This window comes from Carcharodon carcharias, chromosome 8 (genome assembly GCF_017639515.1).
Source record: "Carcharodon carcharias isolate sCarCar2 chromosome 8, sCarCar2.pri, whole genome shotgun sequence".
Classification (NCBI taxonomy): domain Eukaryota; kingdom Metazoa; phylum Chordata; class Chondrichthyes; order Lamniformes; family Lamnidae; genus Carcharodon; species Carcharodon carcharias.
In genome coordinates this window covers 149,751,183-149,770,624 of record NC_054474.1, presented here as the reverse complement: position 1 = coordinate 149,770,624, position 19,442 = coordinate 149,751,183, and the positions used below count along the sequence as shown (strand labels likewise).

The 19,442-nt window shown below is 51.4% G+C and overlaps 2 protein-coding genes across 4 annotated transcripts in view; one reads left to right on the top strand and one right to left on the bottom strand.

Moving 5' to 3' along the window:
- The window catches only part of crata (carnitine O-acetyltransferase a), a 47,053-nt gene extending 34,701 nt beyond the window's left edge, over nt 1–12,352 (bottom strand). For 2 of the 3 annotated variants that reach the window (XM_041193710.1, XM_041193712.1), the window contains exons 1-5: nt 12,239–12,348; nt 7,780–7,940; nt 5,187–5,465; nt 2,893–3,011; nt 500–553 (exon numbers count right to left, since the gene is read on the bottom strand). In XM_041193710.1, coding sequence (XP_041049644.1) covers nt 500–553; nt 2,893–3,011; nt 5,187–5,465; nt 7,780–7,806 — 479 coding nt within the window. In that variant the 5' untranslated portion in view covers nt 7,807–7,940; nt 12,239–12,348. Of the gene's footprint in view, nt 1–499; nt 554–2,892; nt 3,012–5,186; nt 5,466–7,779; nt 7,941–12,238 lie in introns of all 3 variants that reach the window. The other variant, XM_041193711.1, reaches the window with a different exon arrangement.
- A 528-nt stretch (nt 12,353–12,880) lies between these two features.
- ptpa (protein phosphatase 2 phosphatase activator) overlaps nt 12,881–19,442 on the top strand; it is a 42,145-nt gene continuing 35,583 nt past the window's right edge. Inside the window, exon 1 of the mRNA XM_041194461.1 lies at nt 12,881–12,936. Coding sequence (XP_041050395.1) covers nt 12,915–12,936 — 22 coding nt within the window. The 5' untranslated portion in view covers nt 12,881–12,914. The remainder of the gene's footprint in view (nt 12,937–19,442) is intronic.

The following is a 19,442-nucleotide window of genomic DNA, read 5'->3' as shown; positions in this document are numbered from 1 at the left end:
GGTAGGTCAGATGTTTCTCACGTGTCAGTGAAGACTTGATGGGCCGAAGGGCCTCTTCTGCACTGTGATATTCTGTGATTCTGTGTGTGTGCAATCGCCTCATCTACAATGCCATAGGTCCTTGCTGTTGGTCATGCTGCTCAGTTAACATCCACATTAATTGTCAAATGTATATTACTCACCAGCTAATATAAAAGCAAAATACTGTGGATGCTGGAAATCTGAAATAAAAACAGAAAATGCTGGAAAAACTCAGCAGGTCTGGCAGCATCTGTGGAGAAGGAAACAGAGTTAAAGTTGCATGTTGAATATGACTCTTCAGTTCTGAAGAAGAGTCATATTCGACTCAAAATGTTAATTGTTTCTTTCCACAGATGCTGCCTGACCTGCTAAGCTTTTTCAATGCTTTCTGTTTGTGTTACTCCTCAGGTCCCTGGCGAGCACAAGGTTTAAACTGAGGGATAATCAGTGTAATGATACATTGTCATTCTGCACTTACTTGTCAATCATAGTTTTAAAATCCAGAACACCAGAGATCAACTTGGCAGCAAACCTAGAAGAGAGCAAAGACAGACATCTGAATTCAACACCAACAAGCCAGTCTGGACCAGGAGCAATGGCTGTTTTTCACTGTCTATAGATGTGTTATTCATTAACGTTTAATGTGGCCCTTCAGAAGAAGGGAGAAGCATGGAGAATGAAAAGATAGTGACTTTGTTTTCTAAGTTAAGTTTAAACACCTGCAAGAAATTCACCTGGAAGTTGTACACAACTGTTGTATGTGTTGGTAAGGGCCACATTCCCAAACCCTAAAATTCTCCACAGCCAAAGAAGTATTTTGATTTGTAGTCATTGTTGTAATGTAGGAAATATGGCAGCTAATTTGAACACAGCAAACTCCACAAACAGAAATGTGATTATGATTGGATTAGCTGTTTTATTGATGTTCGTTGTGCGATAACGATTGATACTGAGAAGAACCCCCCTGTTCTTCTTCAAAATAGTGGCTTTGGGATCTTTTATATCCACCTGAAAGGCAGACAAGGGCTTTGCCATCTTTCTAATGTCTCATCAGAAAGATGGCAAAGCAGCACTCCCTCAGAACTGGCACTGGGAATGTATACCTGGATTAAAAGCTCTCAAGTCTCTTGGAGTTGGATACGAACTTATGACATTCCGACTCACTGGCTGGTGTGCTACCCAAGAGAGTGATTTGTGTCAGAGCTGAGGCCGGGAAGAGGCAGCAGCAGCCAAATGGATTGTCACAATCTTTGTTCTGATAAAGCCCTTAAACTCGAGTGACTGAGATGAGGATGAAAGGACAGGTGATGGTTTGGAGGCAGAGTGAAGGCAATCTGTCCTTGAGAAAGGGAGTATGGGATCATCTTTACCCTAGAATAGCAAGGAAATTTAACCCCTACAGGAGAAAACACAGCTATGGACACAGTGAAGGTCAGATAATTTGACGGGAGTGAAAGAAGTAGCCCCAAACAATCCAATGTTGAACGCCAATGAATACTGAACAGCTGCCTGGCAGCATCAATATTTCCGAGGCAAAGTTCACCCTGTACAAAGGGTGGGGTAGAAACTGAACAACAGGAGGGGGGGAATTGAGTACTGAGCAACAGCAAGGGAAGGAAACTGAGAACGAGAAGTACAGGAGGACAGAAGGAAAGAGGAAAAGCTAACAGGAGAAGGAGCAAGATAGAGAGAGGAAGATGGTAAGGGGAGGATAGAGAGATGATGTAAGGTAAAGACAGAGCAAGAGTGAGGTAATAAGGGGAGGAAAGACAGATAGTGAAGAAGAGAGTGCACAACATATGCTGCTCCCTAAAACCTCTCTCTTTGAGCAAACCTTTAGTCATCTGCCCTACTATCTCATTATGGGGCTTGATTTGATTGACTGGGATGTTTTACTATGTGGAACACGCTGCCTGAGAGTGTGGTAGAGGCAAGTTCAACTGAGGCATTCAAGAAAGAATTGGATTATCTGAAAAGGAAAAATGGTGTAGGGTTACGGGAAGAAGGCAGGTGGAATGGCACAAGGTAAATTGCTCCTTCAGAGAGCCAGCACAGACACAATGGGCTGAATGGCCTCCTTCTGTGCTGTAACAATTCTGTGTTCAAACTGCTATATAAATGCAAGCTGTTATAGTTCTTCAATGGTTGAGGGTCAGGGAGGAATCCCTGAATAAAAATCAGAAGCCCTGGCTTATTCTTCCTACTAGCCTCATGTGGGGAACTGAAGGCAATTGCAGGGTCCCTACTGCCATTCTGGGTGAAATCAGTGACTTCAACATTGATCGGGGATTGAACTGAGCACTGTTCTGATCTGTATAACTGAATTTAGATAAAGTCACTGAGTTATTAATGGGCTCCAGTAAATATGTTAACACAAAACACAAGGAGCAAGATAGATTTTAGAATTCAGGTATTGAAAAACCAGGTGCTTAAAGCAGGGTGGCGTTGAAAAGAGAAGAGAATGCATCACAGCCAAATCTGATGTTGTCGTCGACTGTTTCCGGTGACAGGAGGATTGACAACCAGAGGACACCAACTTAAGATAACCAGTAAATGAACCAGAGGCTGCATCAGAACAAATATTTTTACAAAGAGAGTTGTTGCGATCTAGAATACGCTGCCTGAAAGGGTGGTGGAAGCAGATTCAATAGGAATTATCAAAAGGGACTAGGATAAATACTCGAAAAAGGAGAAATTTACAGGGCTATGTGGAAAGAGCAAAAGGGTGTAGGATTAATTGGATAGCTTTTTCAAAGAGCCAGACAAGCATGATGGGTAGAATGACCTCTTTCTCTGCTGTGTTATTTAGTCCAAGACTACCTGTAGCTTCTGGCTAATTTTACAATGAATCTTGTGCTGCTGAGCTATTACCTGAGCTGCCCTTGACGGTCATAGTAATCCTGCTTTGGCAACAGCACAGCGGGACTGGAATGAATGACCACGGGAAGCCTGTATTCCAGGTAGGCTGTTCTCAACCACCAGTCACAGAGCTGGGCAGGAAAAACAAGAGAGAAGGTGAGCTTTGAGAAATGATCATTACATGAGAATGAGAGTCTCGACAGTGAATGCGGAGAGATTCACTGTTGAACTTTGTCCGGTGCCCGCGCACACACTAAGCACTTCCAGCAGGAGTCTGTGGATGGTAATCAAAAGAAGTCCAGAGTGACTTTCTGTTCTATCTCTAGTGTCAGGGGAACCATATTATCTAAACTGAATCCAGGGACATATAGAGGGGGTTGGGGAGTGGGGGTGTGAGGAGCAATCTCTGCATAAATTAAAAACAAAAACAGAATTACCTGGAAAAACTCAGCAGGTCTGGCAGCATCGGCGGAGAAGAAAAGAGTTGACGTTTCGAGTCCTCATGACCCTTCGACAGAACTTGAGTTCGAGTCCAGGAAAGAGCTGAAATATAACCAGCTTATATTTCAGCTCTTTCCTGGACTCGAACTCAAGTTCTGTCGAAGGGTCATGAGGACTCGAAACGTCAACTCTTTTCTTCTCCGCCGATGCTGCCAGACCTGCTGAGTTTTTCCAGGTAATTCTGTTTTTGTTTTGGATTTCCAGCATCCGCAGTTTTTTTGTTTTTTTCTCTGCATAAATTAGTTGCTCAGTGAATTCACTTCTCCTATTGGTTGACAATAGGAGATTGACATCCCTCCCACCAAATCAGAACCTGGCCCACCCTGCCCACTTTATTGGCCAACCACAAGGCAGCCTAGAATCAAGTGGCTCCTGATTTGAAGCTGTGTAGCCCGTTACTAGTCAGGATATTCATTTGGGATGAACGTTGTGAACTAGGGTCTCTGTTGAGGGCACGGTATCTCATTTGGGGAGTGTCCCCATAAAGAAGGGGAATATGGCCATTTAACCCTAGCCCAGATTTGACAAGATTAATTGTAGCACCTCAGCTGCTTCCCTTGGCTATCTGAAACTGGGATCTTCCTGTGTGGCTTGTTAGTTGTATGCAGATAGTGTCCATTAACTGGGGATTTACTTGTGCTCTTTTAAATAGGAACAGACTGAAACTGTGGGGCTAGGTTAGGAGGTGCATGTTTCTAACGTATATCACTGTTAATAAAAGCTTATAGAAGGTGCATAAAGATTGGCTCCAGTTCTATCCTTCACCGCCTGGCTATTTGGAAAAACAAGTGGCTCAATCCCTCACTGGGTAGTGGATTGATCCACTACGAATGCATAATCTACTGTGAGAGAGCGAGAGAAACCGAGCAGGATGTGGAGTTCCATCCATCCCGCCCCTGAAATTATTCCTGAAACTTTTAATGAGTAATGTAGAAAGGTCACCCACACTGAAATGTTCTATGCTAGAGAACAGCAGAATGTAGGTTCATGTCTGTGGTACTTCAGCACTGCTGAAATCTTGTTATGGGAACTCAGGTTAGGTGGCAAGCACACCAGCCAGCTGTCTTGTATTTGGCAATGAAGACCCTCAGACGTTGCTAAAGCAGTGTATATTGATTTCCTTTTACAGTCCTCAGACTGCTGGGACAAACACTAGTGTCTGATACCCCATCTGAGAACTCATTTTCCCCTAACCATCCCATCCCACCATAAGCAGACTTCTTTAGTTGAGCATCTTTGGGGATGTGTGCTCTTTACTGCCTCCCCAACACATCCACCATAGCTTGGTGTTGTGCTTCCCTGCCCCACTGAAACCATTTTGAATGTTCTATCCCTGCAGAGGCGAACACTGACATCAGAACACAATCTAGGGAATTGATTCTGTCTGTAATCATTCTGGGACATGGTGATGGTTGAACAGAGCCATGGACACAACCGGTTAAGGGTAGGCATTTCTTCCAACGTGACTACAAAGGCAGATAGCTGAGAAGTAGAGATTTTCAAGATTACGGGCAAAGAGTTAGGCTAGTGGAATTAATTGGATAGCTTTTTCAAAGAGCCGGCACAAGCACGATGGGCCAAATGGCCTCCTTCTATGCTCTCTGATTTGGAGACAATCATGTGGTTAGTTTAACACCAACAGGTTTCTCCAGATGTTTGGCTGTCCTTAATTGACTGGCACCTCAACACACAGCGCTGGTGAGATGACTGTCTTAATTTTTCGAGCAACAGCTCACTTTTTTTTCCTCAATTTGGGCAAATCAGTCAAAAAAATATTCATGACAGCCAAGTAACTCAAATCGTACCCAGTTCTCAGTCTTCCTTGCTCTTCTTTCCAAGCTCGCTTGAAGCCTCTCTCCTACTCCACCCTTTTGGCCAAATTCCTTCACTATTTGTTTGGTATTTTCTAACTCCTCTTGGCTGACGATGGGCTCCAAGGCCAGCAGGTAGCGTTCGAGAGTCTGTTGGAGAGGAGGAACTGGCAGCCGAGGCAAAGATTTTTGATGGACAAGGTACCGTCCAGGTTGCTTCGTAGGAGCTATGGGCCTCACCAAGCAGCCAGGCTTCACTGAGGTGGCTCGGAACTAAACATAACAAAAACAGAAGAGTTTATAAACAGGTAGCACACTAACAACAACGTGCATTTATATAGCAGCTTTAATATAGTAAAATTTCTCAATGCTTCACAGGAGGGTTAACAACTGGGTTGACACTGAGCTACACAAGAAGATATTAAGACAGGTGATCAAAAGTTTGGTCAAAGAGGTAAATCTTTAAAAAAGTGTGTCTTAAAGGAGGAGAAAGAGGTGGAGAGATTTAGGGAGGGAGTTTTTCAGCTTCGGGCTTCAGCAGCTGAAGATAGATCTGTTGATAGCATAGCAACTAAAATCAGTGCAAGTGGCCAGAATTGGTGCATCACTGAGACCCCAGAGGGTTGTAGACCTGGGATAACAGTCATAATGGCACAGAAGGTGGTCATTCAGCCCATCGAGTCCATGGCTTAGCTCCAGCGTTATATCCTTGAAGCTCCTTTCAGCCTGTGGACCTCTTTGGAATATACACTTGCCAGGATTTGCATCGCTTTTATTTGATGTGCAGCAAATTATTTTTTGTTGTTGGCAATGGGCATTGTGCAGGACAGCGAATGGCTCCTGCCAATGAATGGCACAAGCCAATTCGGCATGATTTTGGGTTTCATATCATTGCAAAATACAGTAAATATGACACCACATACATCATAATAACATATAATAAACATCCGTAGAACTACATAAATCAGGAAAGATAAAATAAAGACTTAAAGGTTGTTAACACCCCAAAACCTTGCCTGTTTACAAGGAAATCCCTGTACTGCTGGCATCGCTGCCCTTGTGCATAATGTCCATTATGCTATGAGGCATATAGTGTACACAATGAATCTTCTGCAGCAACTTAAGGATGGTGTGTATGCTCTGATCTTTCACTGTAAGCCTCCAGTCAATGAGAAGCTCCTGTCAAAGACATTCTAGGACAAGGATGTGCCTCAATGGATTACAATTGTTGTTATTTCAAACATAGGAACATAGAAGCAGGAGTTGGCCATTCAGCCCCTCGAGCCTAACCCACAATTTAACTATATCATGGCTGATCTTCTAACACAATGCCATTACCCCACACTATCCCTGTATTCCTTAATGTCATTGGTATCTAGAAAACCATCGACCTCTGCTTTGAACATACATACATCTCCCAGATAAACAGGGAGTGCATTTTGCATGCAGTTTGATGACCTACCTTCAGAGAGGCATTGATGTGCTGGACAGGGGTCAGTAAAGTGTTGATTTCATGAGTTAGGGCTCCTAGTTACAAACAAAAACTGCACAGATTGAAATGGTATTTTAGTTGGGGGAATGATTGAAAAGGCAGGGACAGAGCTAACTGTTAGGCTCTTTCAAAGAGCTATCTGCACAGTCACGATGGGCTAAATGAAGGAAAGTCAAGTTCACCTTAAGCCATTTCCACTGGGTGCTCACTGAGATTTGGCCTCTTTGGCAAAACAGAAATTACCAACTGCTCTGTGACTTACACCAACATCAGGAGGACAAATCTGGTGCCTAAGTCAATTAAAAAAAACAAAACAAATTGCCTCATATTTCTCCCCTCAGTGTCTCATCCATGTAGCCATTCTTCACTCGAGCCAAGATGGTGATTGTTGTCATGTTATTAAACAGTAGCAGCATCACAGCAAGTTCCTCTCTAAGTCACACACCATCCTGACTTGAAAATATATCGCTGTTCCTTCACTGTCGCTGGGTCAAAATCCTGGAATTCCCTCCCTAACAGCACAAGGACTCAGTGGTTCAAGAAGGCAGCTCACCACCACCTTCTCAAGGGCAATTAGGGCTGGGCAATAAGTGCTGCCTTGCCCATAGGCCAAGAATGAATGAATGAAAAAACCTAATCGTTCCCCAGCCTGAATCCACACAATCATTTTCCAGCAGGGGTCACTGTTCAGTGATTGGGAGTAGGACCTCAGTGATCTCCCCCTCTAACACCCCCACCCTCACCCCAGTGTAACGGCATTGAAACCAGTTGGAACGCCCACCTACCCCATCTCCAAAACTCGAAATCAGCTGACTCCACATGGAACAATTTTTGATTCCATGGGATCCTTCCTGGTATCTACAGCTCAGTTCCAACATGGGCAGAGTACTTCCTTACTTCAGCTATTGTTTCCCTTCCTAACACTGCAATACTGTCTGAATACAGAACTTGGTTTTCTAACCCTGGAATAACTAGCAAAGTGATTAAAGCAGACAGAATGTTAAAAGAAATGGAACATCAGTTTTGTGTTAGTCAAAGGAGCTGGCCCCTGCTTTGTTCTCGACAGATTTTGATTCGTAATAATTCAAACTGTACCTTCAGGAAATCCTTCTTTCTATCCATCGTGGAAACATAAACATAAAAGCCAAAAGCACAGACCCTTTAATTCCACTCCAGAGGAGTTAATCTGGGATTGAAATGATACACACATGTAATGAGGGCTGTGTTTAACAGCCTTCTCCTCCCTCGTTCTAAATCTGTCAAAAACAAAAATAAAATAAAAAGAAAAAGACCAGATATTTGACTGTTGATATCAATACAATCCAGACTTTGGAGTGGCGCAGCTGAAAATTCCCATTCCCTGACCATTCTTCAAAGGAGTCATTGCAGACTTTACAAGGTCAGGGGGCGTGGAGGGATCATAGAATTTCACAGCACAGTAGGCGGCCACTCTGGCCATCATGGCTGTGCTGGCTCTCTCAGCAAACTGGGAACTTTGGCAAAGAATGCTGATCAGCGCGAAGAGAAAGTCCCGACTTCGAACCCTCAGCCAGGCTAATAGCAGGATTCATACAACTGAGTCAGTGCCCCAGGGATGTGGGGAAATTCAGTTCTGACAAAACGGGCTACTGTAGAAACATTAACTAGTCAGCTCTCTCTGTAGGTACTGACTGATCTGCTGAATGCCAGTTTCCTGCTCCTGATCACAACTGATATGGATGGCAAAGGATTGGCATCAGCTGTGATGCCCCATGGTCATCACACCATAACCAGCCTCCCCATCATCCCGACCCCCGGATCCCCAGGGGGTGAGGCCCTGGAGGACGACCAATGCCTCTGTGTGCCCAGCTCTACAAAAACCCTGACAGGAGAGGAAGCTGCTAAGAAAACTTTTGTTTTTCTCAAATATATTTTATTCATAAAATTTTGTAAAAATACATTACATAACAATTTAAATTCAACATTACATAAAGTGCAATACAGTTCAAATTCTTTCAATACAGAATGTGGCACTCGAGGTGCCTCACTATACTTACAATTATAGCTTACATTTACAATATACATTTCATATCAAACATACAATCAGAAGGGTTCTACGTGCATTACGGCAGGAGGGCCTTAAGGAGTGTGGCCTTTCCCCATTGAGCTTTTGTGGTCACCATCCCAAGATTTAGCGCATCCCTCAGCACGGAATCCTGGAACCAGGAATGTGCCAGTCTGCAACACTCAGTTGTGGACAACTCTTTGTGTTGAAAGACCAACAAGTTTCGGGCAGACCAAAAAACATCTTTCACAGAGTTGATGGTCCTCTAGCTGCAGTTGATGTTTGTCTCGGTGTGTCCCCCAATGGGAATAGCCCAAGAGCACAGAGTCCTGTGTCATGGAGCTGCGCAGGATGGAACTCAACAAAAATCACTGCGTCTCTTCCCAGACCTGCTTTGCAAAGGCACATTCCTGAAGGAGATGGGTGGCCGTCTCTTCCCCACCACAGCCACTCTGAGGGGAATGTGTGGAGGTGGTGAGACTCCGAGCGTTCAGGAAGGATCTGAAAGGGAGGGCCCTTCTCACCACCAAATAAACTATGTCTCAAGGCTCATTTGAAAGTTCTGGTGATGAGGAATTCTGGCAAATGACTGACAGACTGCTCAGGGAATCATCCGACAGGATCTACCATCTCCTTTTACCGAAGGGCCTTGAGAAAGTTACATGCAGACCACTATCCGATGGACTTTTGGTCAAAGGTGTATTTTAGCACAAACATTTCCACCAGGGGCAGATACATAAAAATCTACACTGAATCGAAGAGGGAGATATTATGATGGTGGAATTAACACTTGGAAAATGTTCTGGATTGGTCAATAAAAAACCCAACTTCTATTATTTTTTCATTCCCATCTCTTAAGGTGCTGACTTCTGCTGAGGCTCTATTTCATTTTCCAATTTTTGTTGGGTATTAGGATTAAGGCACCAAGGCAGGAAGAGGGAATTGAGATACAGATCAGTCATGATCTAACTGAATGCCAGAACAAGCGAGGGGCTGAATGGCCTCTGCCTATTCCTAAGTTGTCATATGTCAACCACCTCTATTCTTCAAGCAGGAGTCTAGATAGCGATGTTGAGTTATTGTTCCGTAATTGTGATCTCTCTCAAAGCTAACTCACAGACAGTTTCTAGGACTGGTGATCAGGGCAACAAACGTGGCTGAAGTTTCCTTCCCTAATCCAGAGGCAATAAAGATAATGGGAGAGTCAAGTTTATCACATGAACTTGGCAGAGACAGGGGGAAATCAAACCTGGAACCTGGCAGACAATGAGATTTTTATATTCAACATTGATTTCAACTGACAGAGGCAGGGAAACAAACGGTCAGCAATGGCAGGCATCTTGTGAAGATGCAGCTGTCACTGGGGAAATAAGAAGACCCAGAGAGAAATGTCAGACCACTGTCTACAATCCTTAGTTATGCAGAGAGCTATATCTGGTTTGAAACCACTATTAATACAACACCATGCCCTTTATAACGAAGCCAGGAGGACGGTGTGCTCGGCAGAATTGTTCAGCCAATTGTTCAGTCATTATTTTATTCTAAGTGGCAGGACTATTCCTCTTTGTGGCTGGGAGGAAATGCCATGCTCAGTAAACCTAAAAACTGAAGATCAGGAATACAAGTCCTAAAAGTCAAGGGCAAATGGACAAAAAAACCAGCAGACATTTCATTTTGTCATGCACATTGGCACGAATATTCAGTATGCTGGAATGTTCTACTAATGGTTCTGTGCCACATACAGGTGGTAATGCATTGTTGCATTTTACAGAAACAGAGCAGGCTCGAGGGGCTGAATGGCCTACTCCTGTTCCTCACTCGTATCTTTGTAAATCCAATTGAGGATGCTTCAATCCTTAATGAAATGTTAACTTGGTTCAGTAGGTAGCATTCTCTTTTCTGAATCAAATGGTCCTGGGTCTCAAATCGCCTAGGCTGATACTTCTGTGAAGTACTGAGTGAGTGCTACATTGTCAGAGGTGCTGCCTTTCAGAAGAGACATTAAGCCAAGGTCCTGTCTACCTTTTCAGGTTAATTGTCAAAGATCCCAAGGCCACAATGCAGAGGAGATCTCTGTGGTGCCCTGGACCAATATTTATCCCTCAACCAACATCAGAAACAGATTAACTGGTCGCAGCTGAATGTGGGATCTTGCTGTTTACAAATTGGTTGCTGTGTTTAGCCACAAGTCACTTTGGGACAATCTGAGTAAATGCCAGGTGCTATGGAAACGCAAGGTCGTCAAGCTCCACATTTAATAGTTAATTTCTTCAGTTTCAGGACCTGGCTCTCACTAACAAGGTTGACTGGTAAAGGTTGTGAAATGTGGAGAGTGGGGCTATTCAATCCATCATTTCCTTTGTAATCTAACCCTTGTAATCAAATAAATCTTCAGTCAGATCTACTGATGGATATGGGATTTGTTCTTTGCTTTCTAAACTAATAAGAACTGATCTGCATATTAATCTTTAATTGGTAATATACTTGGTTGGTTCCAAATTAAAACTTATTAGACACAATGGTAATGGATCAGGACATAATCTGGAGGAAAGCAAAGACAGAAAAAACTTCACAGCACACCCTGCAGGCTTTCTGATCTGAACTCGATTGAGCGTATGCTCTCAAATTACTAGAATGAAGTGAAAAGTCTTCTGTAGTTCAGGATTTAACCCTGGATCTTAAGTTAGGTATAGTGTTCCTCCCCCTCCTCCTCTGACTCCTTAACTTCTGGAGTGTGATTCTTCAGTTGCTGGCCACCTTGTAGTGTTCCCCAGTAATCGACAAGTCTGGATAAGCAGTGTCTGCAAAATGTTCAATCATTGCAAGGGGACAAATGGGGGGTGGGTTGTTGAAAGGGTTCCAAAAATTCACTCCAAACTTGTTTAAACTCAATACAAGCACAATTCCCATTTGAGGTCAATGAATTGAGGTCAAGGATGGAAACCTGCCCTTTTGTTGGAAGAAAGGGCTACATTCAGCACTGAGAAAAGTGAGGATTCAGCTCATCAATTCATATGCCTTATTTCTGATAAATCAGGAAAAGGGAAAGAGAATGGTTGCAAAGATTGGGAGATATTCATCAACAGAATAGGTAGATGCTAAAAAAACCCGTTAAAGAAACACACACAGTTCTGCTTAATTTTAAAGGCTCTGGGTATCCCACTCCCAAAACTGCTTCACCCAAGTGGCCATACTGTCTGGGTAAACCTGGTTACTGTGAGCAGGCCATTCTACCACGATAGGGACCACAGTCCAGCTATTATTTTACACACGCTCTTCAGCAGAGGGCAACGGTGGCTCAGGAGCACTGAGGCCAATTGTAGATGCCCCTAGCTCTGCCAGGTGTGATCACTTAACTCAGTATAGGGATGGGGACCTGGGCTTTCCTGGTCACCATGGCCCGAAGCCACAGCAGGGCTACCAAGATAGCCCAGATCACCACCAACTGATGTTGAGGCACAAACACAGGTCTGCAAAAGCCACGGCTAAAAGAAAATATTTGCCACTTACCACAGCGCGTCGTAAAATCGCCAACATTTTCCTTGTTGCCCAGCTGTCCAAAGATCCTCCAAATAAACCCCCACAGTCAGAGCACCTAAAGTTATAGGACTCAGCCAAAGGCGGAGCCCGATAGAATGACTGACACCACGTTGTCCAATCACATCTCGGATTTGGATGCCACTGCAGCATTTAACCCAATCATCGACGGGCAGAGGCGGGACCTTTTTGATGCTAACGGAAATCGTTGCCATATTTCTGCGGGGCAGAGCAGTTTGTGTGTAAGAAAAACATTTTTAAATTTTGACTTTTGTCGACTATTGCTAAAGGCTGAGAATAAAATCTCGACATTTTCACCAGAAATAACTTTTTGTTTAAAGCACAGGGCAGGATAAAGGGGAAAAATCCATCAAAAATGAGCTTTTGCCCCTCACAATCATGGAGGGAGAGCCAGGGCTGACTGTTTTCCAGTTTGTTTACAGCCCGTACCGTTATTGTAGATACAACTTCACGTACAGATAAGAACATGATTAACATTTCCCTCGCTCTTAAATACAACGAAATTATGCTGGTTCGACGTCTGAGCAGGAGAGCAAAATAATCAATCATGAAGGTCAAAGATCGAAGGGCGGGGTTTCGTCTTGCACTTCCGGTTCGGGCGTTGTGAGGGAGTTACCAGGTTGTGAATATGGCAGGTTCCAGTGAGTCAGGTTAGTGTCTGAGTAGTAGACCAGCTTTCTTCATCATTATTTATTCAGCGTACTTTTTAAAAACAAAGTTGCATTTAGAAATATTTGCCTAAATATTTATAACGTTTTAATTGGTGTCTTTATAATCTTACCAGGGTTGCCCTGGTCTCAATTGTAGTAAGACTGTGCTAAATGCTTCAAATTGAATTATTATTTAACAAAAATGAAAGCTGATATAAGTTAAGTGCAGCAAATGCCGAATACAGGGGTGTTTATAGGAATTTTTGAATCATCCTGTGATTGAGCTGTTGTTAGTAGGAACAGGAAGAGGGCATTCGGCCCTTCAAGCCTATTCCATCATTGATTGAGATCATGAGATCATGGCTGATCTGTATGGTCACATCATTCACACTCACTTTACCAGTGTTCTTGTTGGTTCTGCATTGTCAGGTGGGCCAGACTGCCTTGGCTCATGTCAAGATGTTGTAGTCGGTATCTGGGACCTCAAGGCTCAAAGCAGCCTGAGGTCACCCACCATGCTCATCTGAAATGTCCAAAGTGGAACCACAGCAGCCTTCCAACTCCCAGACTTCCCACAGGGAGTGGTTGAGATGAATTACTTAGATATGTTTAAGGGGCAGCTGGATAAATATGTGAGGGAGAAAGACAGAGAAGGATAAGCTGATAAGATGAGAGGAAAAGGGATGGGAGAAGGACTGTGTGGAGTGTAAAGACCAACATGGACCAGTTGGGCTGAATTAGCTGTTTCTGTGTTTGTAAATTCTGTGTAACTGTGGCTCCATATCCTTTGATACCTTTATTGGAATACCTTCCCCCTTTAAGGAGTCAAGATTCGCTTCAGTCTAAAAGTGAAGTGGGGGCAGAGAGTGGAGACAATTGAAGTGAGACATGCAGATCTGATTCAGTCCTCATTTTAAAGTCATGCACAGGTTCCATATCCACATTTATAATGGAGCCTGCCTGTGTATACCTGTCACAAGGTAATTGTTCCCTCAGGCAGAAGCTTTTAAAAGTATGTTATGGATATATTGGTCACTAAACATTTAGCTGTACATGTTTTTGTGTTATATAACATGGAGTATTGTTGTTAAGGTTCATCGTAAATATCCAACTGTGAAGTAAGCTGATATTTGGAGTGAGAACAAGTAGTGACCATTACTTGAGAAGAATATGTCAGCATTGGCTCATAGAGTATTAATCGGTCTCAGAAGTTTCAAGACTCACTCCAGACACTTGAGCACATCATCTAGGGATTCACTACTTATTTCAGTATCAAGGGAGTGCTGCTCTGTTGACAGGTGCAGTCTGTCAATTGAGATGTAAAACAATGATCCTGTCTCTCCCAATGGTTTGCTTTAAAAGCTTCCATGGTACAATTCAAAGAGCAGGGGAATTCACCTTGATATTTTGACCAATATTTAGCCCTCTACCACCATCAATGCAGAACAGGTTACCTGGTCATTTATCTCCCCCGTCTCCCCAACCCCCCACCCCCCCCCACCCCCTCGTCCCCCCCTCCCCACCCCCTCCCCACCCCCTCCCCACCCCCTCCCCACCCCCTCCCCACCCCCTCCCCACCCCCTCCCCACCCCCTCCCCACCCCCTCCCCACCCCCTCATCCCCCCCTCCCCACCCCCTCATCCCACCCCCTCCCCACCCCCTCCCCACCCCCTCATCCCCCCTCCCCACCCCCTCATCCCCCCCCCTCATCCCACCCCCTCCCCACCCCCTCATCCCCCCCCTCCCCACGCCCCTCCCCACCCCCTCCCCACCCCCTCCCTCCCCCTCCCTCCCCCTCCCTCCCCCTCCCTCCCCCTCCCTCCCCCTCCCTCCCCCTCCCTCCCCCTCCCTCCCCCCTCCCTCCCCCCTCCCTCCCCCCTCCTCCCCGTCCCTCCCTCCCCGTCCCTCCCTCCCCGTCCCCTCCCTCCCCCTCCCTCCCCTCTCTCCCTCCCCTCTCTCCCTCCCCTCTCTCCCGTCCCTCCTCCCCGTCTCTTGCCTCCCCGTCTCTTCCCTCCCCGTCTCTCCCCTCCCCGTCTCTCCCCTCCCCGTCTCTCCCCTCCCCGTCTCTCCCCCCTCCCTCTCTCCCCCTCCCTCTCTCCCCCTCCCTCTCTCCCCCTCCCTCTCTCCCCCTCCCTCTCTCCCCCTCCCTCTCTCCCCCTCCCTCTCTCCCCCTCCCTCTCTCCCCCTCCCTCTCTCCCCCTCCCTCTCTCCCCCTCCCTCTCTCCCCCTCCCTCTCTCCCCCTCCCTCTCTCCCCCTCCCTCTCTCCCCCTCCCTCTCTCCCCCTCCCTCTCTCCCCCTCCCTCTCTCCCCCTCCCTCTCTCCCCCTCCCTCTCTCCCCCTCCCTCTCTCCCCCTCCCTCTCTCCCCCTCCCTCTCTCCCCCTCCCTCTCTCCCCCTCCCTCTCTCCCCCTCCCTCTCTCCCCCTCCCTCTCTCCCCCTCCCTCTCTCCCCCTCCCTCTCTCCCCCTCCCTCTCTCCCCCTCCCTCTCTCCCCCTCCCTCTCTCCCCCTCCCTCTCTCCCCCTCCCTCTCTCCCCCTCCCTCTCTCCCCCTCCCTCTCTGCCCCTCCCCTCTGCCCCTCCCCTCTGCCCCTCCCCTCTGCCCCTCCCCTCTGCCCCTCCCCTCTGCCCCTCCCCTCTGCCCCTCCCCTCTGCCCCTCCCCTCTGCCCCTCCCCTCTGCCCCTCCCCTCTGCCCCTCCCCTCTGCCCCTCCCCTCTGCCCCTCCCCTCTGCCCCTCCCCTCTGCCCCTCCCCTCTGCCCCTCCCCTCTGCCCCTCCCCTCTGCCCCTCCCCTCTGCCCCTCCCCTCTGCCCCTCCCCTCTGCCCCTCCCCTCTGCCCCTCCCCTCTGCCCTCCCCTCTGCCCCTCCCCTCTGCCCCTCCCCTCTGCCCCTCCCCTCTGCCCCTCCCCTCTGCCCCTCCCCTCTGCCCCTCCCCTCTGCCCCTCCCCTCTGCCCCTCCCTCTGCCCCTCCCCTCTGCCCCTCCCCTCTGCCCCTCCCCTCTGCCCCTCCCCTCTGCCCCTCCCCTCTGCCCCTCCCTCTGCCCCTCCCCTCTGCCCCTCCCCTCTGCCCCTCCCCTCTGCCCCTCCCCTCTGCCCCTCCCCTCTGCCCCTCCCCTCTGCCCCTCCCCTCTGCCCCTCCCCTCTGCCCCTCCCCTCTGCCCCTCCCCTCTGCCCCTCCCCTCTGCCCCTCCCCTCTGCCCCTCCCCTCTGCCCCTCCCCTCTGCCCCTCCCCTCTGCCCCTCCCCTCTGCCCCTCCCCTCTGCCCCTCCCCTCTGCCCCTCCCCTCTGCCCCTCCCCTCTGCCCCTCCCCTCTGCCCCTCCCCTCTGCCCCTCCCCTCTGCCCCTCCCCTCTGCCCCTCCCCTCTGCCCCTCCCCTCTGCCCCTCCCCTCTGCCCCTCCCCTCTGCCCCTCCCCTCTGCCCCTCCCCTCTGCCCCTCCCCTCTGCCCCTCCCCTCTGCCCCTCCCCTCTGCCCCTCCCCTCTGCCCCTCCCCTCTGCCCCTCCCCTCTGCCCCTCCCCTCTGCCCCTCCCCTCTGCCCCTCCCCTCTGCCCCTCCCCTCTGCCCCTCCCCTCTGCCCCTCCCCTCTGCCCCTCCCCTCTGCCCCTCCCCTCTGCCCCTCCCCTCTGCCCCTCCCCTCTGCCCCTCCCCTCTGCCCCTCCCCTCTGCCCCTCCCCTCTGCCCCTCCCCTCTGCCCCTCCCCTCTGCCCCTCCCCTCTGCCCCTCCCCTCTGCCCCTCCCCTCTGCCCCTCCCCTCTGCCCCTCCCCTCTGCCCCTCCCCTCTGCCCCTCCCCTCTGCCCCTCCCCTCTGCCCCTCCCCTCTGCCCCTCCCCTCTGCCCCTCCCCTCTGCCCCTCCCCTCTGCCCCTCCCCTCTGCCCCTCCCCTCTGCCCCTCCCCTCTGCCCCTCCCCTCTGCCCCTCCCCTCTGCCCCTCCCCTCTGCCCCTCCCCTCTGCCCCTCCCCTCTGCCCCTCCCCTCTGCCCCTCCCCTCTGCCCCTCCCCTCTGCCCCTCCCCTCTGCCCCTCCCCTCTGCCCCTCCCCTCTGCCCCTCCCCTCTGCCCCTCCCCTCTGCCCCTCCCCTCTGCCCCTCCCCTCTGCCCCTCCCCTCTGCCCCTCCCCTCTGCCCCTCCCCTCTGCCCCTCCCCTCTGCCCCTCCCCTCTGCCCCTCCCCTCTGCCCCTCCCCTCTGCCCCTCCCCTCTGCCCCTCCCCTCTGCCCCTCCCCTCTGCCCCTCCCCTCTGCCCCTCCCCTCTGCCCCTCCCCTCTGCCCCTCCCCTCTGCCCCTCCCCTCTGCCCCTCCCCTCTGCCCCTCCCCTCTGCCCCTCCCCTCTGCCCCTCCCCTCTGCCCCTCCCCTCTGCCCCTCCCCTCTGCCCCTCCCCTCTGCCCCTCCCCTCTGCCCCTCCCCTCTGCCCCTCCCCTCTGCCCCTCCCCTCTGCCCCTCCCCTCTGCCCCTCCCCTCTGCCCCTCCCCTCTGCCCCTCCCCTCTGCCCCTCCCCTCTGCCCCTCCCCTCTGCCCCTCCCCTCTGCCCCTCCCCTCTGCCCCTCCCCTCTGCCCCTCCCCTCTGCCCCTCCCCTCTGCCCCTCCCCTCTGCCCCTCCCCTCTGCCCCTCCCCTCTGCCCCTCCCCTCTGCCCCTCCCCTCTGCCCCTCCCCTCTGCCCCTCCCCTCTGCCCCTCCCCTCTGCCCCTCCCCTCTGCCCCTCCCCTCTGCCCCTCCCCTCTGCCCCTCCCCTCTGCCCCTCCCCTCTGCCCCTCCCCTCTGCCCCTCCCCTCTGCCCCTCCCCTCTGCCCCTCCCCTCTGCCCCTCCCCTCTGCCCCTCCCCTCTGCCCCTCCCCTCTGCCCCTCCCCTCTGCCCCTCCCCTCTGCCCCTCCCCTCTGCCCCTCCCCTCTGCCCCTCCCCTCTGCCCCTCCCCTCTGCCCCTCCCCTCTGCCCCTCCCCTCTGCCCCTCCCCTCTGCCCCTCCCCTCTGCCCCTCCCCTCTGCCCCTCCCCTCTGCCCCTCCCCTCTGCCCCTCCCCTCTGCCCCTCCCCTCTGCCCCTCCCCTCTGCCCCTCCCCTCTGCCCCTCCCCTCTGCCCCTCCCCTCTGCCCCTCCCCTCTGCCCCTCCCCTCTGCCCCTCCCCTCTGCCCCTCCCCTCTGCCCCTCCCCTCTGCCCCTCCCCTCTGCCCCTCCCCTCTGCCCCTCCCCTCTGCCCCTCCCCTCTGCCCCTCCCCTCTGCCCCTCCCCTCTGCCCCTCCCCTCTGCCCCTCCCCTCTGCCCCTCCCCTCTGCCCCTCCCCTCTGCCCCTCCCCTCTGCCCCTCCCCTCTGCCCCTCCCCTCTGCCCCTCCCCTCTGCCCCTCCCCTCTGCCCCTCCCCTCTGCCCCTCCCCTCTGCCCCTCCCCTCTGCCCCTCCCCTCTGCCCCTCCCCTCTGCCCCTCCCCTCTGCCCCTCCCCTCTGCCCCTCCCCTCTGCCCCTCCCCTCTGCCCCTCCCCTCTGCCCCTCCCCTCTGCCCCTCCCCTCTGCCCCTCCCCTCTGCCCCTCCCCTCTGCCCCTCCCCTCTGCCCCTCCCCTCTGCCCCTCCCCTCTGCCCCTCCCCTCTGCCCCTCCCCTCTGCCCCTCCCCTCTGCCCCTCCCCTCTGCCCCTCCCCTCTGCCCCTCCCCTCTGCCCCTCCCCTCTGCCCCTCCCCTCTGCCCCTCCCCTCTGCCCCTCCCCTCTGCCCCTCCCCTCTGCCCCTCCCCTCTGCCCCTCCCCTCTGCCCCTCCCCTCTGCCCCTCCCCTCTGCCCCTCCCCTCTGCCCCTCCCCTCTGCCCCTCCCCTCTGCCCCTCCCCTCTGCCCCTCCCCTCTGCCCCTCCCCTCTGCCCCTCCCCTCTGCCCCTCCCCTCTGCCCCTCCCCTCTGCCCCTCCCCTCTGCCCCTCCCCTCTGCCCCTCCCCTCTGCCCCTCCCCTCTGCCCCTCCCCTCTGCCCCTCCCCTCTGCCCCTCCCCTCTGCCCCTCCCCTCTGCCCCTCCCCTCTGCCCCTCCCCCTCTTCCCCTCCGCCCCTCTTCCCCTCCGCCCCTCTTCCCCTCCGCCCTCCCCTCTGCCCCTCCCTCCGCCCCTCTTCCCCTCCTCCCCTCTTCCCCTCCTCCCCTCTTCCCCTCCTCCCCTCTTCCCCTCCACCCCTCTTCCCCTCTTCCCCTCTACCCCTCTTCCCCTCTTCCCCTCTTCCCCTCTTCCCCTCTTCCCCTCTACCCCTCTACCCCTCTACCCCTCTTCCCCCTCCCCTCTACCCCCTCCCTTCTGCTTTTCATCTCTTGAAACCGGTTCCTTTTCCAGCTCTTGGCTATCCACAGGAGCTGCTAAGCATGGTTATTAGCAGGATTTTTGATTTTGGGAAGGCATTATTGGCCAGCTTGATCCTGTCATTTGCACGTAGGCACCAGACAAAGCTTTGTGGCGGAGGTTATGATCAGGATCAGGCATGCTTAATTGTCCTGGATGCATGTGTATGACTTTCATGTCATACACATCACTGCACCTTCATATCTGACACC